The 26,552-nt window shown below is 32.4% G+C and overlaps 1 protein-coding gene across 7 annotated transcripts in view; it reads right to left on the reverse strand.

Annotated features, from left to right (window-relative positions):
* The window catches only part of LOC118197107 (uncharacterized), a 289,292-nt gene that overhangs the window by 182,718 nt on the left and 80,022 nt on the right, over nt 1-26,552 (reverse strand). For all 7 annotated transcript variants that reach the window (XM_085809940.1, XM_085809939.1, XM_085809938.1 and 4 more), the window contains exons 8-11: nt 16,787-17,233; nt 13,605-13,723; nt 13,393-13,529; nt 6,620-6,813 (exon numbers count right to left, since the gene is read on the reverse strand). In XM_085809940.1, coding sequence (XP_085666066.1) covers nt 6,620-6,813; nt 13,393-13,529; nt 13,605-13,723; nt 16,787-17,233 — 897 coding nt within the window. The remainder of the gene's footprint in view (nt 1-6,619; nt 6,814-13,392; nt 13,530-13,604; nt 13,724-16,786; nt 17,234-26,552) is intronic.

Below are 26,552 nucleotides of genomic sequence, written 5' to 3' on the forward strand. Positions count from 1 at the left end.
TATGCGAGCAAGTTCCAATTGCTGTTCATTTCTTGAAAATAAAATTTTAAATACAAATTATGAAAAATCAATTTCAGGACCAATATTTTGGCATTCGCCAAACAAAGACATAAAGTATCAGATTTTCTTGCTTGATTTTGAAGTTTCATAAGCATGAAATATCCATGCCCTCAAAAAGTTTGAAAGATTAACAGTTCAGTTTGATTTTTTTAATAGTGCACGATATGATTAAACAAGCATCAATAGACTTCTAACTTTAAAATGCATTGCATGAATTCATATAATTCAAAAAGGAAATACAATATAGTGTTACATGTACATACATTTAAAAACGTATTTAATAATGTGTAGAGATTAGAGAAAGTTTCAATTACTTGATTTTTTTAATTGGAGATAACAGAAAAATTATTCGAAAGTCAGAGCTCTCAAAACTAAGAGGCAGAATTTTATTTCAATCAACATGCACTGGACCACAAAGAGAAAGACTTCCTGTTCTTCACAAGAACATGCGAGTCATGCTCTCTGGAGGTTACTGGAAATTTGATTTGATTCTTAAAGCCAATCCAATTAGTACTACAAAAACTAACTCTACACCAGCTGCCCAAATGATTCTCACATGATACACAATTCACCAAGAAAGTGATCTGTTTCCAACGATCAAGTTCCAATGGCAAAAATTTGCTTCTGGGGATTACCTTGTGAAATTCCTCGAATTTTTCAGATTTTGGACAAAATATTCAAATTTCCTAACTTTTTGGTCAATTTTTGAATTTTGACTTTTCTTGGTTTTTCAAGGTAGCGAGGCAATCCTTACCACTTCTCCACATTTTTTCTCAAATTTCATTAATTGAAATACTTTGCATTTTGTTTGTAATATCAGAAAACTTTCAAATTCATGGATATCATCATAAAGCTTAGCTAGCATCCGCTATACACCATTGGCGATGCATCATGTGATTGCCAACTTTTAAGAAGTCTTGTTCTGCTAAATTTTATCTTGTGTCTATTTCACACTGAGAAAGGCTAGAAACTGCTCCAGATATCGCTACAGACATCAAATTTAACACCTCACTAAAGATAGAGTTCTACTCTGCACTTAGCAAGCAAAGAAAAAACTAGAAAATTGCCTACAAGTTCACTCTGGGATAGTGCTAACAAATGCAGGAGGATGCTTAGCAAACTGCATTCACCTGAATCAGTGAAGTTATGCCTGAATCATATTAGTTATTAATTATACTTATGCCTATTTCCTGCACATGCTTAAGGCTTACTTGAGTCCTAAATAAATAATGCCCACATTTAAGGTTTACACAGGGGCATAGCTAGACATTTTGCAGGTCCTAAATTCTGTGGCTAAGCGCCTCCCTAAATTCTAAAAATTTTTCATTGCAGTGTCATCCCTAAATTCTAAAGATTTTACAATACCTTAATTTTGTTGTTCAGTGCTTCTCTAGATTCTAAAAATTCTGCCACCCACTATGGCCACTCTAGCTCTGGCACCAGTCCTAGGCTTATCTGAATAACAAACCAGTTATTCTGAACTACGCAAACATGAAAAATATCAGATGCACAAATGTAAAGAATTCCTGATGTTCTTGAGGTCTGGGATTTTAGATCATTCTAGATACTTCATTATCCAATTCCTACAGCAGAAGCCCTTATGACAAAACTCCAAGGGATGTAAAATATTTACCATTTTGGATGCCAAGAATGGATTTTGGCAACTACCGCTTGATGAGGAGTCATCATACTTGACAACATTTACAACACCCTGGAGAAGATTCAGATTTTTGGTTCTTCCTTTCAGTCTGAACAATGCACCTGAGGAATTTCAAAGGGCCATGGAGGAGAGTTTTAGCAATGAGAATGATATAAATCCATATTTTGATGATTTAGCCCTAGGATCGTCATCTGTCGAAGAACATTGCAAGTTATTGCGGAAGATACTTACGATAGCCAGAAGTGCTAATCTAAAATTTAACAACGAGAAGACACAGCTATCTCGGACCTCTGTGACTTATTTAGGACCTGTACTATCTGATAAAGGCACTGCACCTGATCCAAAGAAGATCCAAGCGATTGAAAAGTTTGCAGAACCAAAAGGCCGAGAAGACTTGCAGCCATTTCTAGGAATGGTGACATACTTAGCAAAATTCACACCTCAGTTGTCAAGTCTAACTCATTCGTTAAGGCAAACTTTTCAGAAAAGATAGCGAATGGTTATGGGATGAAAACATCCAAAGAGACTATGAGCACCTAAAACAGATGATTGTACAAGCCCCATGTTAACAGTAGTTTGATGAAAGCAAACCTGTAACTGTGTCAGTAGACACCAGTAAATATGGAATTGGAGCAGTTCTCCTACAAAATAATCAATCTGTGGCTTTTGGATCAGCATCATTGACAGAAACACAGCAAAGGTATGCGCAAATTGAAAAAGAACTCTTAGCAGTTGTATATGGGTTAGAACATTTCAACTACTATATGTACGGAAGACCTGTAACAGTGCAGACTGATCACAAACGATTACTAGGTCTTAGTAAGAAACCTTACGATACAATCTCACCTCATCTTCAGCACATGCTCCTCAAACTGAGCAGGTATGATTTGAAATTGGAATATGTCCCAAGAAAAGAATTGCCGATAGCTGATGCCCTGTCTAGAGCACAATCAACTGTTGACACCTTTGATGACACCTTCAGTCAAGAACCTACTGTTAATGTAAGTCTATTAACACAAGCCTCTCCAACAAAATGGCAGGAAATTGTAAAAATGACAGTAAAGGACCCTGAATTGCAAGATGTGTTATTTCATATCAAAAATGGATGGCCAGAAAGAAGCAAAACAAGGCCAGCAGCACAACCTTACTGGCATTGCAAGGAAGAGCTTTATACAACAAAGGATGGAATAATTTGTCAAGGACGACGACTAGTTGTGCCAGCATCTCTTGGGAAAGAAATTATGAAGAAACTGCATGCGTCTCACAAAGGTATAGTTTCTAGTAAAACTAGAGAATATTTTTACTGGACGAACATCAACAAAGATGTGGAAGAATATGTTATTAAATGTGTGATATGTCAGAAATATCAACAGGCTAATCAGAAAGAAGTTCTTTTAGACTGTGATCTACCAGAGAGACCCTGGCAAAAAGTTGCCTGTGATTTCTTTTACCTGAAAGGACAACAATATCTGTTAATGACAGACTACTTTTCCAAATATGTAGAGCTGAAGCCACTTTAAAGTATAACTGCTCAAGCTGTAATGACCGTTATGAAGTCCATTTTTGCAACACATAGAATACCAGAGAAGCTCATCACTGATGGGGGACCACCATACAACTCGGAAGCATTGCGGAAATTTCTTGAAGAATGGGATGTTATGCATAACATCACATCACCACATTTTTTCTAGAGCAAATGGGCAAATTGAACGATCTGTCCAAACTCTCAAGAAGTCTCTGAGCAAAGCTGCAGAAGAAGGAAAAGACTTATATATTGTTTTGCTAGATTATAGATTATTCAACCTGCAAAAAATTTGCCATCTCGGCTGAATTATTAATGGGAAGAAGACAGATCTTTTCTGCCATTACATCCTAAAGCATTGCAACTGAAAGGTGCAAGTAGAGCCTTAGAAAAAATGCAGATGGTACAAAAGAAATATGCCAATGAACACGCAACCCAGCTTCCAAAACTTCATGAAAATGATAAAGTGTGGTTCAAATGGAAAATTAAAGAGCCTTGGAAACAGGGTATGATCATGAAGACAGGTCCTCAACCAAGATCTGTCATAAAAGTGAATGATGAAACTGTGTAGAGGAGAAACCGACATCACATTCGTAAAGACAAGTCTATGTGTAAAATGACACAGTGGAACAGAACAGCAGAAGATTTGTTTGGACTTGATCAATCAACACTGGATCAACATGTTCTTGTAGATGATGATAAGCAGGATCCACCCAAGGAACAGGAAAGTGATTCTACTAAACATTCTCAAATTCCAGGAAATGTGTTAACTGAAACAATGTTAAGACGATCAAGTAGAAATAGAATAAAACCTCTTCGATATAGAGACAATTAGGAAGAACTTATTGATGCCAAAAAATTATACTTTATTTATAGACTAATTATGGAATTTAATGAACTGTTCAGAACTCTAAAATATCAGTTTAATTAAAGTCATTAATTTTAAAGATGTAAGTGAGTCATCAAGGTATGTAATTTTGCTATGTTCTTTAAAGTCAACTATTAAGTAATAATTTAATGTCAAAATGTTTTCTTAACTGCTAAGTAAGTAATGGTGTAAAATAATTATTGTACTAAGTTAGTAACATGCACTAGTCTTGTTCTATAAATAAAAAGGGCATGTTTGATATTAATTACTTTGCTTGCCGATAGATGGCAGTGCCTCTAACCTGACTAGGTAGGCAAGTGCCCGATATTTGTGCTGCGTCACACTCTCGTAACTTGTCGCCAAACATGTAGCATCAATGTCTCTCTTATGTATAAACTAATCTAATTTAATCTTATAAATAAACAGTAATTTATCTATGTTTGACGAGTCAACATATATAACAATAACATAACAATAGCAAACTAAATTCCATAGTTTTATTTGCATTTCCTAAGCATATGGTTACAGAAACAGAATATAAACCTCTTCAAAAAAACTATTTCATTTATTAAAAAGAAATTTTGTTTGTTTCAGTTTACCTAGACATCAGATGACTTATCTAAATGAACAGATATAACTTTTATAACTAAAAATTCACCTTTCAATGGTAATAACAGCATTACTGTATGTTTTTATGCACCAGGAAAAAAAAAATTTGCAAAATTTCTTTAAACTCAAGATTTCCATATACAAGACGGAAAATGAGTCATTTCATTTCTTTCTTGTTCATACAATATTTTTTACTTTATTTTATGAAGATTTGTTTAAATAAAATTTTTGTAAATCATCATAAACTTTTCAACTTTAAAAAAGTGACACAGTTCCTCACATAATTTATCTCACAGGCACATTTTTGTTCCAGTAAAGTAAATATAACAACACTGTTACTGAAGTTAATTTTTTTTTTAATAAAAATTATCTATATTCATTTATGTAAGTCATCTCATGCCACAGTAAACTGTAACATACGAAAATGTGATTTTAAGTAGAAGAATTAAGTTATTACCTTAAGAACAAAAATCAACATTGAACTCGGTTATATGCAAGATGAACTCACAAAAGATGATGTTTCACAATCACAATTCAACAGAACTTTAACCCCTTCAAGCCGGGTAGCGGAAACGCGCTTATCGCGGAGGCCGGCAGTGTCTTCCACGAGCGTCTCTCCAGGGCCGGAGGCTTTTTTGCTACTAAGCCTAAATCCATGAAATTTCCGAAGTCTCAACGCATTGTTTAATAATGCTTTATAGAGTATTTAAACGGCTTATGCTTTATAGATATATATATATATATATATATATATATATATATACTTTAATTACCTTATTTCTTGTTTAAATGCATATTTTACACATTTTATTTTAATTACTCACCATTTTATGACTTTTAACTTTATACATCTGAAAACTAAATATATTACTTAAAATTCTCTTTTCATATGAAAAATTTGAAAACAGGGATCTACACACAGTCCTACGTTACATTCCTTGAACACGTAATAACTCATTTGCCGTTTTGGAGGATTTTTCCGGGAATGTGAACAGACGAAGCATCGTCGTCTCATTTTCTTATCAGTCTCTTCTGAACAAAGTTTTGGTAAAATGTCTTTCAGTTAATCTTTCAGAATCAATAACAGAATATCAGAATTTCAGAATCAATATCTGAAATATTTTGCATCATTTCTGCTATTTCATGCTCTGTTAAACATTTTCAACGCTTCGACATTGCAACAGTAAAAACAGAAAGAATTCACGTCTAACACGATCTAATTATTTTCTAAAAACTGAACTGTAAGCCGAAATACTCAACGCTTTAGCGCATATAAAACTTCTACTTACAATAAACAACTACCACGTGCGAATAAAGTGCGATTTAAAGAGACGTCATAAATCACGCCATTCAGAAACATTTAGTTCCCCGTTTGTTTATATAATCAAAAACACATGTATGCGAGTCATGCTTCTCTCATTTTGAGTAGAAGGTCTAAAGTACAAGTCTCTGAAACCATATGGACATACAGTGCCATCTTGTGGCAGAAATTCTAGTTTGAAAATCATTCCAGGACACTGGCACAAATACGTGACAGTCGGTAGTAAACGGGAAAATGCTCTGTCACGCCTGCGTGTCGGCCGGTAGGTGAGTGTGTTCGTTGCTGGCACGTCGGCGTGAAGGGGTTAAGAAGTTAGAATTTTTAATTAGTTTACTGATAAATGAGCTTGTAATGCTTTTTGAACAGCTTAAATGCTACAAAGAAAAATTAGAAAAATTAAAGACCTAGAATTTAGATGTTCAGACTATGTTGGATATAAAAGCTAAAAGTGGCAAAGCGACTGCAATGCACTCTGATACAGCTTTCTTTTACTAAAAAGAACTTTAAAAAAATTAACATAGGTACATTTTCTAATTAAATTGAATGGATTAAGAATGTTTACTAAAGAAAAATAATCACCATTTTTTTCTTCAAAAGTTGTAGTAAAAGGTCCAGAACACAAGTCAGTGACTTCTTGAGAAGCAAATACATCACCCAACATGGTTGGCGAATCCTTCACAGATACTTCCACACATTTATTTTTCAAAGTTAGTTCCACATGTGCATTTCCTATGCTGGATATATATAATCCAGACCCAAGATAATTCTTCCATCTGTAAATGCATAGTTTTAAAATGAAGTCATGTCAATCATTTGCTTATTTAACTTCAAATTTTAAAAAACACAATCACATTCACATACACACTGACAGTAACGACTTTTTTATATGCTATAAAATATATCTATGTAAATACAATTTAATATGTGGAATAACAATCTGCTTTTTTATTAAATGACACAAACACTACTGTTATTAAAAATATTGTAAGATATCCAACATATCTTGCATATGAAGCTAGTAAATACTTTTTATTGATTTTGCCCAGTGACTTTATTTCTCATACAAAAGAATCATCTCAGAACATTTCTTTCTGTAATAATTAGCCATGTTTAGACTTAAAAATCCAGTCCATACACTGCCTGATTAATATCAACTCATTACTAAATCTATGCTCCTCGATGAGGTTCTACGCTATATTATTCACCAGTGTTTTTGAATCAAATTTCTTTTAAAGGTTTTAGTTTTCAAAAGATCATTAGTCACATACTTATGCCTGCAACCAAAGAATCTGTATTTCAGGGCTTCTATTTGAGTTAAATTTCATATTGAAATAGTGAAGCTCTGCATTTTGCTATTCACTTTTTAGGGCATGAATCCCCCCCCTATAATTTCACAAGACTAAAAATGCACAAAAATAATTTTTCATACAGTACTGAGAATTCAAAGATGCATTTTTTTTTTTTAAAGGCCGGTATATTTTATGTGTCAAGTTGCAATGAAAAAAAAAAATTTTTTTTTTTAAATTACACACTTCTGCTTCATAAAATGGCATTAAATCCAAAAGATTTTAGAGAAGCATGATTAACTTTTTTATTGTGCAAAATACCGAGTTATATCATTAGTCTCAATAAAAGAATTCCTAATTCCTTCAATTTGTATTTTCTGTAAGCGTGAGAGTCAATAATAGTAGGAATTATTTCTGGATAACATGCACTCCACTGATTAGAGCTTAAAAAAACTAATCTCACTCGAACTAGTTGGAACTATGTGCTTGTTATTTATGATCTAGATCAAACCTCATGTAGATTTGCACGCACAGATTTCTTTTCTTTGCCAAAATATCTACTGGACACATAATACAAGAATCCACAGTTTGGCATAGGTTCTGATTCTGCTAAAACTACCCACAAAACCTTTAGCTGATTAACTTGATTTATTTGAAGCCTTTGGCATTCCTAAAAATTTACTTATATTAGTTCCAATCAAACTTTTTGTAATAGTTTGCCTTTGGAATCTATAATTTTATTCAAATTCTACAGTAATAAAACTGGTGTGCCCTCTTTTTTCACTTTATGCTGATGTGGATTCCTTTCATATTGATTGCTGAATGCTTTTTGTAAAAATACCTTGATGTGCAGCTTCAACAATAAAACAGGCTTGCCAGGAAAATTCTAGATCTGACTAGAAAAATTAATGAAATTCAGATTAGGCTTTTTCAATAATAGAAAGAAGGTGATAATGTGCAGTGATATCCATTTACACACTGCATTTCCTAAAAAAACCTTCTATTCATCCATCAGCAATATCTTTTCCTCAAAGCATTTCACATTTTCAATTGTTGTTAGTATAACCTGAACACTGAAGAAAAGTTTTTTAAATTTCAACTTCTCAAGAGCTTACTTTAAGCAATACCATCTATCATGGCACAAATTCATAGTTTTCTTCTTAAACTTTTTTGTATTCTGTTTACAGATCCCAAAACTATGGCTGCAGTCGGGGAGGGGAACACAACTACTAGAGATTACAATTACAAATTCAAATAAAACAAACAATTAAAAACTTTTAGGCACTTAGAAAAAGTAGGTTCACATTCAGATTTCCACATCATAAGACCAAGACTGAGCACAAAAGTTATTTTCAAATTATAAACACAGATTTTTAAAAAGGAACAGGCCTGCAAATATTGTTTAAAAGAAAATCTAGATAAGGAATTCAGTTATGAATTTGAATTTTCAATGTGTCAATAACATCCTTTAAATTACCACATGAAAAATAAATATTAAAAAATCTAAGAAAGGTTCTGAAGTTGCTCTAATCAAAGTCCAAAGGCTGGGACAAAGGTTTGATTTACTATATATTTATAAAAAATCACCACTTTTAATATAAAGTAGTGTGGCTATCGGCTGCATGTGCCTCCAGCTGACGTCATGCTGTTTCGTAATAGCTGTCAGTGCGACCAGCTGACGACACACATTGCCCTTACTTCAGAGTTCTAAAAGGGTTGAGTATGGTGTAGAAGCTTCATTCATCCATAAAAGTAAGAGATTCATCAATCTCCATTTGTTCTAAAATATACCTGAAGGTATGTGTGATATACAGTGCCTTAAAAGTCGAAATTATTCCTTGATTTAACAGCTGCAATAAGGAAGTTGTATTCTTTGGTAAAAACACAACTTCTACATTTTCGTGTTGTAAATCTTGAGGATTACCAGGTGCATTATCAATTAATAGAACAGCCTTAAAAAGCAACCTTTCTAATTAAATAATTTTTGACATCTGTGACAAACATGTTATGAAGCCATTTATTGAAAGCTATGGCAGTGACTCAAGCTTTCTTATTAGTCATCCAATAAACTGGTTTTGTCATTAACAAATGCCGTTTTACCAATGGTTTCATTATACGTTCACATACTCGTATAATCGCCTGAAGCGCTGCAACAGAAACAAATTGTTGGTCTATATATATACTGTATTCTACAGTGTTATGAAATTTGTATTCCTTCACATGCTCGAAACTCTGGCTTTTCAGAGAGCTTTACTGTAAATGTTTTATATTCCCATAGACCAGGTGCCTTTCTTTCTCTCATCCATTCCATTCGTTTTTGGGACCACAGCTGAGGACTCACAATATGAAAAGTTGTGTAAAAAAAGTGATTGTTAAGCGACATGGAGTCATGTGCTGTAAGAACTAACACAAGTCACACCCTTCATGCTTACAGTGGTGACCCTTCTACTCGCATGAAGCTTCAGATTGGTTATTTGTTAAAAGCTTGGTTGTTTCAGGACTTTTGTTTTCTTCACTAAAACCACAAGCATGCAGGAAATAGCAGCTGTAAAGATACTGATTAACAATCCTATTGATCCTGCACTGTGGTTTACCATGTGTGAATCAACTTTGGCTTTAGCCATACCAAAAGCCTATTATGAATTCCAAAACAAAATTTAATTATTGCATCACTCATTTGCCACTGGATATTGCTTCTTTGGTTTGAGAAATCATACTTCGGGAGAACACGGATTCTTCTTATGAAGACCTGAAAGCTGCCATTACAGGGCGTTATTCCATTCCCAACATTTGTGATTTTGCACCAGAGTTGTATGGAGCAAAAGTATTTTCTCTAATAGACTTGGTAAAAGGCTATCATCAAATTCCAATTAATACTTCTAATATCCATAAAATGGCTATTGTCACTGCTTTCAGACTTTTTGAGAGCACAAGAATGCAATTTGGGCTATGCAACGCAGCTGCAACCTTTCAACAGTTCATTGATGAAATAACTCGCGAGTTGCCAGGAGTATCTACTTTTATTGACGAAATATTGATTATATTTGATATACTTCAGAGCTCTTTTTGAAAGATTAAGTAATTATGGGTTAAGAATGAATGTACCTAAAAGCATTTTTGGTTTAACATCTTTGGAGATTTCATGTATCTGAACAGACCTTTAACCAAAAAGTGGAAGCCATTCAAAATTTTCCCAAACCAAACGCTTAACTCAGTTGAGGAAATTTCTTGGCATTTTTAACTTTTAGAGACATTTTGTCCCAAGCTTTGCATGCTTTAGTTCCCTTAAATAGGTTACTGGAAGGTTGCATTAATAAAAAGAAACCTTCATAACCAAGCAAAATAAAAGAATACTCTCTCGAATGAGACGACAAAGCAGAGAAAGCTTTCGTCAATGCAAAAAAGGCAATCAAGAAACCTTCATAACCAAGCAAAATAAAAGAATACTCTCTCGAACGAGACGACAAAGCAGAGAAAGCTTTCGTCAATGCAAAAAAGGCAATCGCTGATTCAACATTTCTTAGACACAGAGTTCCTCATGCTACTTTGAAACTTTGTATTGATGCATCAGACATTGCAGTTGGCAGCTCATTCACACAGTTGCATTTGGGAACCCATTGCATTTCTATTCGTTCAACTCAGCAAAAGTCAAAGGAAATGGTCAACATACGATTGAGAACTATTTGTCAATCAAGAAGTTTTGGCATATGCTGGAAGGCAGGGCCTTTACAATGTAAGCAGATCAAAAGCCACTAATATATACTTTTAAGCAAAAGCCTGAAAAATGTTCTCCATGACAACTTCGTCATCTTGATTTTATTGGCCAATTTTTTACTGATTAATGATACATCAAAGGTCATGACAACATTGCTGCTGATGCCTTATCCATTGGCAGAAATAGATGAGGTATCTGATAATCAACATATTGATTATTAAAAGCTACCCAAAGCACAACTTTAGGACTCTGAAATTCAAAATTCCTCTCTGTCTTCACCAATTTTTAAATTAGAGAAACATTTTTTCCCTTGGAAGATGTTACTCTTTACTGTAATATGAACACAGGTACACCTTGTCAGTTCATTCCTAATTCTTTTAAGCTCTTAACACTTTTTCAGTAGATTCACTGTCTTCCTCGTACCTGTATTGCAGCTTCAATAAAATTACTAAGCAATATTTTTGGCCTAATATGAAAAAATTTATTAAAACTGCCATTCAATCCTGCCTATAATGTCAACGTTCTAATATTCATTTCTAATATTCATATTCTAGATATTCATAGTTCTAATATTCATAGATATTCAAAATAACCCTCGGTTACCTTTTCCTTGCCTGATACAAGATTTGCACATATCCATATTGATTTCATAGGTCCTCTTCCACCGTCTGAAGGTAATGGTTATTGCATGACAATTATTGATCACTTTAACAGATGGCCAGAAGTTATACCTACTGCCAACATGTCGCCTCAAACTACACGTAAAGTGTTAGTACATAACTGGATTTGGCTGTCCCGTATCTATAACAATTGATCAAGGCCCAAATTTTGAATCTCATTTATTTAAGAATTTAATGAAGATTTTGGTACACATTGCATTCGAACTGCTGCTTAACCATTCTCAATCCAATGGGCTGATTGAGATTTCATAGCCAGCTTAAAAATGCAATAATGGCTCATAACCCAAAATGGACTGAATTCTGAATATAGTTTTGTTGGATATCAGATCTGCCACTAAGAAAGATGTAAACGCTACTTGTTTACAGTACCACACTTAGATCACCCTCAGATATGCTGATTGTTACTAATTCCATACCTCTTGAAGCTTATGTTTCACAGCTTCAATCAATCATTCATTCAGTTAGACCGGTTCCAACTTCTAAGCATGTTCAACCATCAATTCATGTACACAAGGCACTCCTGCTCTGTTCTCATGTATTTCTATGGATCGATTCTATTAACCCTCTACCACCACCTTACACTGGACCTCATGCCATTGTTAAACAAATGGACAAAAATTTCATTATTGAGGTAAATAACAAAAACATTACTTTCAATGGATCACCTAAAACCAGTGTATATGTTGTCGGAATGTATAGATACAGCTGTCATTCCTCCGAATCCACATAAAAAATTCTTAGTTGCTCCAAAACAAATAATTACTTACAGTGTACGTCATGTTCATTTTTCCTAAAAACTAATCACTGTAATAGAATTGAATACATTTTCTCTTGTTGGTCTGCTACAAAATTTATAGTATATGGATACTTAGATTAATTTCTTTTGCACATGTTTTGGAATTGCTTAAAATTCTTATTTTATTAATCTTTCATTATTTTTATTTACCTTGTATTTTATTTTATATGTACATTTTAAAGCATAACTTATTGCAATGTGTATATTTTAAATTGAAATCTTGCAATCAACCCCTTTTGTGTTATGACTGAGTCACTATGGGGATACTCTATGGTTGCTGGCTGTACACGCCTTTAGCTAAAGTCACGTTGTTTCATAATAGATGCCAGAGTGACACATATTGCCTTTACTTTGAAGTGCTGAAAGCTTCATCAATTTAATGAATAGTTGTATAAATAGATTGTTTAGTGATATGGAGTCGTGTTTTAAGAACTAACACAAGTCACATCCTTCAAGCTTACATTAGTTTTTAATTTCAGCAAATACATTATAATTTTGCTCTTAGTTAATGAATACAAGAATTTTTCATCATATACTTTTACTGTTTCACACAATCATTCAAATATGCTAAATAATGATATATACCGTAAGATTATTTTATTTATACTGTCAGCTAATGATCCATCAACTAACTACTAGCAGAATATAGTTTTAAAATGCATATCTACATGATACCTTCAGAGAGAACTGCGCTTAGTTTCTCTAAACAAACAAGTAAGTTTAAGGAGAAAAAATAAATTATTTCCCCTTAAATTAAATGAGTCAATAAATGCATAATCCAGACAAGATAAACATTTTACACTATGACAGAGAAGTACATTAACAAAAGTCAAATACAAATAAAAGAAAACCACAATAAAGCTAAAAGGACTTACAAATGTGTTTCCGTGGGATGAGAAAAGTTAAATGGAAACTTATCTCTTTCGCCTTGATCCAAAATGCAACTTCCAGTAGTGCCTCCATTAAAATCTTGTGTGTTTTCTGTCATTGCATTTGTAGAGCTTTGAATCACCTACAAAAATAATAAGTTAAGTACATTCATATTTATTTTTATTCTATAGAATTTAAAATTCTGCACCAATCTTACCTCAACTGAATTTTCATCCAGGGGTTGAACACTACAAGAGTGGTTTGAGCTTGCAGCACCTGGCTGATATGAAGGAATAGCAGAGCTTGACAAATATTCAAGATCAAAATTATACGTACCTACAAAGGAATTCAAGGAAAGGCTCATAAATTATTATCATTATAAAATAATGCAGCCATTAAAAGGGGTGATTCTGATGCCATTTATAAAATTCTAAAAACTATGTCGGAGTAGAAATGTGACAAAACTTCAAATAATTCAGAATATTTACATGATATACATACATATATTCATACACAAATTTGAAACAGTTTCATTAATGAAGAATCATGCTGCTTTTTAATTTATTGAATGTTAATTTATGTTTCAGTACATGCTGTTATAAAGATTGTTACTTTTTTGGTTTCTCAGCATTTCTTTAAATAGTTACTAGTTTAGCTTACTTTTCTGGGGAAGAGGAGACTAAATTCCAGGAAAGTGCCACATCTTTTTTAACTCTTGAAGTATTCAAATTCGAGTCTCAATTATGCATACCAACAAACATTAAGAGATAAATTGCTAGTAGGAACAGAATGGTCCATGAAATGTACAGTACAAAGTCCGAGATCTGGACCAGACTCGTCGGGACTTTGGCTATGCCGGATTTGCGAGTTTTCCAGATATAAAATCATCAGTTTAAATCTAGTAAGGCCACATGTAGAAATTAAAAATATGAAATCAAGATTTATAAAATAATGAAGTATTTATGATTGAAATTTACCAAAAAAAAAAAAAAAAAAAGAGCTTAACATTTAAATGTTTACTTTATTAAACAATTCTTTCAAACTAAGTTCTTTAAGTAGCTTTGTTTTTTGTGCCAATATTTTCTCTTTAATTCTATAGACACATATAATTCCATTTTCAGTTGCAAAGTTCCACTGTTCCAAGTCTTGTAATTACTGGGTCAAGAATTCCGACTCACCTGTCAATCAAAATTTTTCCGTTTTCAATAACCTCTCTGTCACTTTCTTGACTATTGGTAGCGGTATTTTCTGGATCTAGAACCACACTACAGATTTCGCCATCCGTTAATTGATTGATGATTGGAGCATTGTAATCACAATGAAAAACTTCACTATATCATATGTATGATTTACACAGAATACAAGAAATTTAACAACTATGCTTAATTTAACAGTATGTATAATATTTGGTCATTTAAACATACAGTGCACAACTCATTAATGATTTGGCATGTATTTACTTAAGAAATTTCAGGGTACTTTTTCATTAGACATCCTTCCTGATTTCAAAAGGCAGTAAAATTAAAGTTCCTTCTCTTTAGCTTTCAGAATCGCCAGTGTCGAGATCAAAGTGATCAACTTAATAGCCACCACCTTTCTATTATCTTAAATAATAGCAAAGAAGTTTAAAATGTCAAAAAGAAATTACTGAAATGCTTCCGTAACAGCGACACAGAATGGAATTTGAAAACAAAAGTCTCTTTTGCCAATCTGAGCAATAATCGATTACTTTAGCATTCAGGGTCTGTTTAGTAAGTGAAAATTGTAACCTAGTTACGTACGTTTTTCCAGAAATGCAGGGGGCTCCAAGAAATGTCCCATTCGACGTTCAGTCCGCCTAGCCAAAACATAATGTGAAACGGACATTATGCAACACTTCTTGAACTATTTAACAATAATACCTTCTCTCTCTCTAGACAGTGCTGCCAGTTGAATCCAATGTTGCCAGATACAGATAGGTTCTTTGCAGCATCAAATATATGGCCCTTTTTAAGAGCAGCGGGAATTTTAAATCAAACACTGGACATTTTTATATTAATTTTGAGTATAAGACGCACCTGAATTTTGGAGGCAATTTTTTGGAAAAAAAAAGTGCATCTTATAGTCTGTAAAATACGGCAATTGTTAATCTGTCATTGAGATTAAAAGGACAAAAATTTATAAAATAAGCTTTTATTTAAATTTCATAAAATTATGATCGAAAAGAAGAAAAATAATTTGTCATGCAGTTTAATGGGAACCAAAGATTAAATAATTCTCTTGTCTCCGTTCAACTATATGATAAATTATTTTCTTCTCTTAATTAATTAATTATGAGCATTAAATAAAAATCTTATGAAAACTTCTTTATTATTATTTATAAAATTTTAGTCACGCATATTTTCTTTCCAGCACTAACATATCAGAATAGTACAGTAGAAGTCCAGAAATCCGCAAAGCTTGGGACTAGAGGTTGTGCGGATTTTAGGATTTTGCGGATTTCAGGACAGAAAAGATAAATCATAATATTCAGACTAAAAGTGCAAAATAAATAAGGCGTATTAGATACATTTAATTAAATAATTATATACAATATTGCAATAACTTATTATACGTGTTAAATTATTATTACATATATAAATTGATTATATTATTCATTGTATTATATATACACAGCATCGAAGTTTGCCAATTTCACCTCATGCAAAGATTTTCGGTTTCGGATTCCGGTGTTAGAATCACTGTTGCTTCAAATTTTAACAGCTTTCCTTTATTTGTCCGTATATCATACACAATTGTATCACAATTCCATACGATTCTGCTGTAAAATGCACCTGTCTCAATCTTTTGCAGAATTTGCACTTTTTGCATTAACGTTAATGCAACGTGTTTACATTTTTCAACGTGTCAAGTAGTAAAATCATGAGTGTGTTTCTTATCTATAATTGTATAAAAAGGGCTGAAATTTAAAATATTCTTAATTTATCCACAAAATATCCGGTTAAAAAAAGGCAGCACTAAATAATCTCGTAAAATAACAAAGCTCAGAAAATAAGATAACGTGAATCGTGAACTTGAAAGAGTTGAGTGAATCGTCTGCTTTCTTACCTCGACTTTTATCACGATGTCAATAATTTGGTATTTTTGTTAAGACTCATTATTATTCGGTAATTATGACGTCATTATTCGGTACTTTTTCTTCGATATTTCGTACGCAATGTTGCAGTTTCCGGAACCTATAAGCTGAATGTTTATATTTTGAGAGGCAATGGAGACTTTAGAAGTTGGCGGATTTTCAGTATTTGACTGTACTCTCTTTTGAACTTAACAAATCATGATTGATCTAATTTCATTTAATTTAAAGAGGACCTAATTTCATGTAATAGCTACATATACAAAGCACAAACCATTACAACTTACTTTCTACAGAAACAGATGCAGTATTTAATGTATCATTTTGTACATTGTTTGCTTCAACATGCTTCTCATTACAGTGTGGATCATCAAATCTTTTCTTAGTGATGTTAATGTAGTCTTCTGTATTTGGACGAGATGAAGATGCAGCTGATTCACTTTTCCAAAATTTTTCAAATATAATCTTGGGCTCCTCGGTGTCGCTTGTTTCTTTAACTTCACTGTCTTTAAAATTATTCGTCATTTTCTCAGCGCTTTTTCTAATTCTTTTGTAGGTTTTTGCAGAATTACTTGCAGAAACACATCCACAATATAAGACATCAGGATCACACTCATTGTCAATACTATTAGCTTCACTCTTTTTTGGCACTGCAAGTTCCTTGTCATTCTCCATAGCACATTTCAATTCTTTGTCTATATTTTGTACAGCTGTTGCAGCATTATGTGTTTTACCTAGGAAGAAAACAAAAACATAATGTCAGCAATTTGTTTCAAAAAAGAACCCAACGTTAACAGTTTTTGAAGGAGTATGTCATTGAAATACATGCAGATTTAAATCATAATATATTTTGGTAAGGGCTGAAAGAGAATCCTTGAAGTATACTTTGTCGGAAATTTACCTATTGTTCATCTATACGCTGTATCTTAAAGGTATAAAATTTTATTGCGATTTTTACCGAATTAGCTACTCTTGACAAACTTGCACTACAAATCTGTCTACACAATTCTGCAAATTTTCTGCTACTGCATCATTTCTTTGAGCTACTGAAAAATATTTTCATACAGGGTAAAATGCATACATGTTAAAATACTATGAAAATAAGTCAATACAAAAAAATAACTTATTTCAGCTTAAGTTAGTAATAGGCAATTCTGCAAGCATAGTACCAGCACTCAGTTTTAAATGCTACTTACCGGTATTTTCACATGTTTGATTGATTGCTTTGTTTTTTAATATGTACACTTTGTGCAAATGGTAATTTAAAATTTTTTCTTTGAAATCATAGACCAAAGACAGTATTATACTACCAATAGAAGGGTATATTCCATAAAAATAATAGTAACAGATGGGGGAAAATATTATGAAAAGAATGTAAAATAAAATTATGCACCTCAATACTCATACATTTTTGGGGGCAGGGCTTTCCAAGTTTTGTGTTTAAATCAGTTTCCCCCAGGTCCAACATGATAATAAGTTGGTTAAACCTTTGACGCATGCGATACTATTTTTAATATTTTTTTAACTAAAAACTGTAGAACTTGAATATTATGATCATAGAGACAAAGAATATATGAATTTAAAAAAATCTACGCTTTCCCATTGTTCTGTGAGTGGTGGTTGCACTGTGAAACCACCGCACATCTAGGACTTGGAAACTTACTGAGGTAGTAGAGGATAAGCTTACCTTTCTCCATGCACGTTTCCAATAAATGACGGAATTTACGAATTTAAAAAAAAATGTATGTAAGAATTGCATTATATATAATTTTTTTACATTATTTTACAAAGTAAATCATCAGAAAAAATTAAAAAATAAACGTTTATGTAATTTTTCTGTAGCAGTGAATATATAAGTACCTACATAATAAGGACGTTTGGCTAAATGGATAAAAAAAAAAAAAAACTCAGTAAAACGAGGATAAAAAAAAGTTTTTTTATTTCAAGGAAAATTTTTTTTTTTGTGTGTGACACTGTTTAAACGTTTGACTGCTACGTTTATTTGTCTCGAAAACCGCAACGCAGCGCTTTTGAGCTGTGAGTTTCAGTGTGTCTTTGTTGCTTTATAATACGAGAAGAATTATTGAAATTGATTGATATTTGTCTAAACAAGAGTGTTTTATTTGACAACATCAAGTCAAATAAAACCCGGAGTTTTTGCGTGTTCTTGCAATAATTGCTTAGCAGTCAAATTGTTAAAGCATGTTTTGTCTTTTTGGTATATGCATACACCCCCACACTGCACGTTTCACACATACATCTTCTATGAGGTTTCTTCTTTGTGCTACAAAATGTACACTGCCTGGATCTAAATTTCACTGGTATATGTCCGGCGTTATTTAGTTTCTTTTCATCCAGCACATGAAACTTGTGGTTTTTTTATGTTAATGGGGAGGGGCGAGCTTGGTCTTTTTGGCTTTGGTACGGATCATTTGTCTCCCATTCATACTTATTTTATTTGTATTTTGTCATAAAATATTCAGAAAATATTTTTAATTTAAATCAAATTTTAAGCGATTGCTATTTTTAATAATAGCAAAGTATATTTACATTAAGTTTAAACCACAGGAAATAATTTATTAAATCACAATACCAGCTTGGGGAGCAAGTGTGTTAAGAGCAGAGAAAAGTCTCTGGAAAAGGAAGCTAATGCCATTGTGAAGAGCAGTGTTTTCAAGGCGTGCTCTAGTGAGGCAGTGGTCGCGCCCTGAAACCACAAAGAAAATGCCATACATAAAGAGGGGTTTTTTTTTACATAATTTTCGATTTTTTTTTTCTCTTCTTTCCGAAATTTTTGAGTGAAAATCGAATGATTACTGATCTTTTACCACTAAATAACACAAAATGACTGCAGAATCCCACATGTTTTAGGTCTTAGTACTTCAAATCGGATGCCAATCGGAAGCTAGTTTAATCGGATGTTAGTCAACTCAAAACAATTAACACAACAAAATTAACAATCGAAAGAAGAAGCACCCAACAATGGATATGAACAAATTAACTGAAGAATAACAGCCTGAATTAACTGCAGATTAATTAAAAGAAATTGAGATTTAAAGCAACAGAAAACTAGCAGTATGGTTTTAAGATTTTCATCAAAATTAATATTTGTAATAAAATGACAAGGAATCCAATTACAGTCTGTAATTCACAGAACCCACAGAAATGGAATTTGTTATTACACCAAAGGTTATGTGACCTTATGAACCTATGTCACAAAAATCATATAACCTTTGATGTCATATGATACTTTTAAATTCTAAATTTTCTTCTCCTGCAGTCCTGCTACTTTAGTTAAAACTTTTCAGGCAACATTGCATACATCATTAATATATTATACAGGGTGTTTAAAAAATGTATCACTTACAGGCTTCATTTTCTTAAAACCCTTTGACGCGTGTTGGTCGCGCCTTGAAACCACCAATTTTCGAATTTTTTTCTCCTCTTCCTTCCAACATTTTTGAGTGAAAATCAATTGATTACTGATCTTTTACCTCTAAATAACACAAAATGACTACAGATTCATACATGTTTTAGGTCTTAGTACTTCAAATCGCATGCCTTTTAAAATTTGTTTTCAATGAGACAAAATAACTTCCTTTTATTAATATAAATAACTTCAAATTTCAAAAGTTATTCATCGCACATCATGATTTCTATCATAAACAATAAAAAATAACAATAATTAAACTGCATACATTAAAAAAACCTCTACATGTATGGCATTTGGTTTGTGGTTTCAGGGCGCGACCACTCCCTACTAGAGCATTATCTCAATGCTCGGTGGTTGCACCTTGAAACCACTGCTCTTCACAATGGCGTTTGCTTGCTTCTCAAATAGGAATGTTTATTTTTACCCGGATATAGAGAAGGGGTTTTGAAATCACAGAGTTATTTTATCACTAAACAATGCATGCATCTGCCCAGTAAAAAGGAATTTCTTTTCCAGAGACTTTCCTCTGACCTCAACACACTTGCTTCCCAAGCTAGTATTGTGATTTTATAAATTATTTCCTGTGGTTTAAATTTAATGTAAATATACTTTGCTGTAATTAAAAATAGAAATCGCATAAAGTTTTATTTAAATTAAAAATATTTTCTAAATATTTTGAGATGAAATACGAATAAAATAAGTAGGAATGGGAAATGAATGATCCGTACCAAAGCCAAAAAGACCAAGCCATTAACATACCAAGCCATTAACATAAAAAAACCACAAATTTCATGTGCCAGATGAAAAGAAACTAAATAACGCTGGACATACACCAGTGAAATTTAGATCCAATCAGTGTACATTTTGCAGCACAAGGAAGAAACATCATAGAAGAAGATACACGTGCGAAACGTGCAATGTGGGTCTATGCATGTACCAAAAAGACAGAACATGCTTTGAACAGTGTCACCAAAAATATTTGTTCTTTGAAATTTAAAAAAAAAAAAAGTCTCTCCCCCCCCCCCATTTTACTGAGTTTTTAATCCATGTAGCCAAACGTTCTTATTATGTAGGTACTTATACTTTCACGGCTATAGAAAAATTACATAAATGTTTATTTTTTAATTTTTTCTGATGATTTAGTTTGCAAAATAATGTAAAAAAATATATTATGCAATTCTTACATGCATTTTTTTTTTTAATTCGTAAATTTCGTCATTTATTGGAAACGCGCACGGAAAAAGGTAATTTTTTTCCCTTACTACCTAGGTATGTTTCAAAGTCCTAGACGTGCGGTGGTTTCACAGTGCGACCACCACCCACAAAACAATGGACAAGAGTAGATTTTTCTAAATTTATATATTATTTGTCTCTAGGATCATAATATTCAATTTCTAGAGTTTTTAGTTAAAAAAATCATAAAAATAATATCACGCATGTCAAAGGGTTAAATACTGATTTCAGACATGTATTTCTAAAGGACAGGTTCTTAAATAAAGTAGAAAATTTTACGGAAACACATTTGGACACAGTTTTGGTGGGAAGGCTTGAAAATAAATTTAATAGGTTAAAAAAATTCTCTTTAACCGAAGAGCTTAATTATTAACACCTTTATCCTACCACGGGTGGTGGAAGCCTCTGTAAATGCAAATTTAAGGTCATTATTCATTTCCATCTTGATGAAGTTGAATAAATAAACAGTCATAATTTTATTCAAAGATCAATGCCCAGTAGAATATTTCAATACAAATAAATATAGCAAATCATATACTCCCCCATTCAGTAAAAATCAAGAAAATACTCAGTATACTTTAATAAATTAAACACAAGCAGTGCCACACTTTTATATGCAAAATTCAAAGACACTTCAGGGGGGTAAAAAAATAATGATTTAGATTACTTTTAAGCGATTTTTATATTGGCATATATTTACATCATTCAATTTAATTTAGAGAACAGCTGCAAAGCATAAGCTGCTCTCTTAAGCAGTCAAGGTTCTTATTAGAGGCATCACTAGCAACCTGCAGCTGGCCTCATGAAACTACAGTCAGAAGTCTTAAATCCGGACTCGTAGGGACTTCGGCGATTCCGGATTATCGGTTTTTCCAGATTATAGACCATCAGTTTAAATCTGGTAAGACAGCATAAAGAAATTATAAAATTAAAAATATGAAACCGTAATTTATGAAATAAAGAGCAATTATGATCTAAAGAGTATCGAAATTTATAAAAAGAGCTTTATATTTATTTGTTTACTTTATCAAACATTTCTTTCAATGCGCGCATGCGTAAAGCATACATTACGACTTTTATTTGTTACTACATTTCGACTTTTATTTTTTACTTTATTTCGACTTTATGCATAAAGCATACATTTTGACTATGCGTAAAGCAGTCTGCAAAACTATGCTCTAACAGTCTGCAAAAAATAATAAGCCGGATCCAATTAGAGGATTAAGGAACAACGCAATCTGCAACATTAACTGAAATAGAAAATTAGATAATTTTAGCTTAGCTTATACTGTCCATTATACATTAAACGCGCATGAGTAAAGGTATTATGCGCATGCGTTGACAGGTCCGGATTATAGATCATTCCAGATTATGGACGTCCAGATTAAAAACTTTTGACTGTATTAATTACAATCTCCACAAATTTTATACATAAGAAATGGATATTCATGTACTTAAGCATAACAAAAGCAATGAATATTTTATGAAACACATTTTTTTGCTTTATGGAAATATACAATTACAAAACAAGAAAAGGTTATATAGATTGACAAAAGCCTCCCATGAAAGGCTAGCACTAAACCTTTTACTTTCAGTGAAAATGTTAGGCACATTTTATTTTTAAATAAAATTAATAACCTATTCTGCATATAAGTAACTGCATATTTGAAAAGCGTTCTAAAAATTAAAATTTTATTAACTCTTTGAAATCCAGACCCTTCACTAACCTGTATCCTCAAAATATCGGACTGCCCGAAATAATTTTCCAGTTTCACAGCTATTTCCTCCCCTCCCCATCCATTAATGCAGAAAATAGGTGTGAAGATTTCCAATGACATCCTTTGTACTTTCGAACAAAGATTCCATTAGCCTTTGACCCCGTTTTTTATCAAACTATTTTGAAGGTCAGACCAACAAGCCTTTCCGACTTTGTGATGATCACGACTGAGATTTTGTTTATTTCCGTTATTTTTATAGGAAGGAATAAATTGTTTAAAAATAAATATATAATCCTTAAATTTAATTTTATTGCTATTTAAAGCTAAAAAGCACACTGTACCACAAAAGAATCAACAACGAAATGTCACGATCAACCAAAAGATAAGAAACCTCTTAGGACAAGCTGTGTGCAGTAAACTGATACAATGCACTTGGGGAAACTGCACCTGCTACTGCATACCTTAGGAGGAGAGAAGAAAACAAGATTACAATCTCAGCTGCTTTCGGGCGATTCTGGTTGTTTCAATGCAGGGCCGTGTCAGGCGGATTGATGTGAAGGAGTTAATATGTTCATACCACCAGCATATCAGTTGTCATCAGAGAAGTAGGAAGTAAATTTTCAATGGAACATTAAGAACATTTTATTTTTCATTGCAAAACAGTCGAATGAAATAATAACTAAGAACTTGACAAGACTGGAAGAGAGGTGTAATAAGTAAAGTATGCTTCTGAGATTTGTAGATTTAAAACGCTGAAGTTTATTTAAAAAAGCAATTTTGGGAAGTACCCTTTCATACTGGAAATCATTTTGGATTTTATGTAAATTCAACCAATGTAATGAACAAATATTGTCAGTAACACTCTTTACCGACCATATGGGGAAAATAATCAGTTGCGAGCTGCAGACCTGAATTGTTATACTGTTTGAACTCACTCCAAAAACTAATTGCCTTACGAAATTGTCCTTTTGTGTATATTAATGTTAGGTTTTAATAATATGTTATTTAAAATTATCTCCCGATTTTAATTATTAATAAGACAGCTGTTTTTAATTTTCTTTTATTGTACACTGCTTTGTATTAGCTGAGAAATACTTGGCAACAGAGGAGAATCTTTTCTTATATAAGCACATGTGCCACCAGAATCGGCGCTGAAATATAGTCTGTGAGAAACTTGATTTTTGCTGTACATTCGAAGTTGCGATGCATATGTTACGCTGTAAGAAGGAAACCTAGCGCCAGACTGTCGCTATGGAAAATAAATATATTGAAAGTTAGAGTGTGATATTTCTGTAATGTGTGTGGTGTTATTTTATTGTGATATATAGCTATTGACGGGAAATAGAATAATTCAATTCATACACCATTTTTATCATTTTAGTGAGTGATATATTTAGCTATTTAAAAGCAAAATATAAATGTATGTACGATATAAAAAACTTCACTTTTTAAAATTTAATATATTTTACTGGTAAAAATTAATTCATTAAAAAGGAAAATATATTTTACTGGTAAAAATTAATTCATTAAAAAGGAAAAAAAGTGGAACAAAAGTTAATCCAAGTAAAAAAAGTCTAAGAGTGTAAAATGAAATTATGCTCAGATTTGGCACTGTTATTGCACTAATTTTGAAATAATCAAAAACCATTTTTAATACTTAAATTTTTTAATAAAAAAATAATATTTCGCAAATAAGCCAAACAATTACTTCAGGATACTGTGCAAATTTTAAAAGGATATAATTCAAACTATTTTCCAAAAATTCATAAAAATTTAAAAATAAAATTTTTATAAAATAAATCAAGAAAATATCTAATTTTATTCCCATTATATTTAGATTTCAGATTATAAAGGAAGAGAGCAAAAATATTTAATTAAAAAAGCAATATTTTAAATATATACAAAATCCAATTAACATCATAAACTAGAATTTTCAGTGCTAATTTTTAACTTCTTTACTTTCAGCATATCATATACACTTCAGTTTTTCTCTGAGAGCTCACTGTATCAAATGTGTTACAGGAGCAAAACGTTACTGGAAGCCCACCACCTTATGCTATATGATATGCTGAAATGAAATGTTTTATTTGATATTTTTAATGCATGTAAACGATGTGAGAATTCCATGAAATTTAATTGAATGAAGTGTCTTTAGTGGTAATCTTCTTGTCATAAGCTATTTTAATCTATGAATGTAAACACATGCTGCTGATAATGCTGTTCAAAATTCTTTCACACAGTACAAGCAGCTTAACATTTTGTATAAAAACATGACAAAAAAGATTTAATAATGATCGATATTTAAATTCTTATGATTTGTCTTGCATTATCACATGGAAATAATTTTAATCCATAAATATAATAATTATTACTAATATAGAAATTTAACTTTTTTAATTAAATTTATAATTTAAAAAATTAGGATTTTTATAGATAAAAATAATGCAATTAATATACGCAAAAATCTAAATATTTCAACAAAAATCCCATTTTATAAACTGTTTTTTCATGTTAGGCTTAAGTGCAAAATGCACTTGGGCGCATTGTGACATTCTGCACTCCAAAGTCACAGGCCCCACGAAGGAACTCCATCTTCTTGCATTGGTAGTGAAGAGGTTAAAAAAACTGGTTATGTGAATTTTACAAAAACGGGTACTTCGGCATAGTTTGAAAACCTGTAAATAAGCCAAGAATTGTTAGAACTTTTCCTATAGTTCAATTACAGAATTCAACTTACATACCGATCCACAAATCTCATTAAAAAAAAAGTAGTTACATTTTCTTTCACTGGGCGCAAGCAATAATTCACTAAATATCACATTGATATTTCTTTAGTTTATGAAAAAATCCCGGCAAAAGGGCTGTCTTCGTCGGCATTGTCGTGGTTTTTCCCATATATAATATGTATACAAGCCAGTTTCCATTAGAAAGCCCTTCACAAAAGCATCCCTCCCATTCGGTAGATAGCCCTTTGAATGCTTTGCCATAATCAAATAAACCTAAACTAAACCATCTAGTGATCGGGAGGTAGATTACAGTAAAACTTTCTGTTGGGTTACTAAGCTTTTGTGAAAGGCATATCAGATGTGTATAATGATTGAAGATTTCAATCTTGGTATCAGATGTGCATGATGACTGAAGATTGCCAAGACCAAAGATAACAGAAGTGTGATTCTAGCCCCACAGCCCGGGCAACTTTTGTAACTGCACTGAGCAGCAGAACAAAGGGTAGAAAAGTTTTAATGTACCAGACAAAAACACAGCAAAGGCTAGCTCCAATTTAGTGTGATATTTGTATATAGATAGAAAAAATGTCTTCCAGCAATATACCAGAAAATATCTCAAGCTAAAGCTATTTCAGGAGCATAAATACGCTGTATTTTGAATGAAACTTTACAAAAGAGAGAAGTTTGTGGCAGTTGATCTCTTATTAATCGATGCAACATTATTGAAAAGAATAATTAATGATAATTTAGGGATTTACGTTAATTAATCTGTTATTTTGTTTTGAACCTTCACTTTAACTTCTTTCCATAGACCTCACAGAATGCAAATTGAGTATTTAAGTCGACGGTTCGAATGTTTTAGAAATAGCTTCTGGCAGCCCCACCTTGCAGTTATGTACAGGGTTTGTACTTTGCACACAGAAATTAAGTACTTATTAAAGAC

Source organism: Stegodyphus dumicola, chromosome X2 (assembly GCF_044657685.1).
Source record: "Stegodyphus dumicola isolate Sdum_Otavi_A_Nest chromosome X2, ASM4465768v1".
NCBI lineage: Eukaryota > Metazoa > Arthropoda > Arachnida > Araneae > Eresidae > Stegodyphus > Stegodyphus dumicola.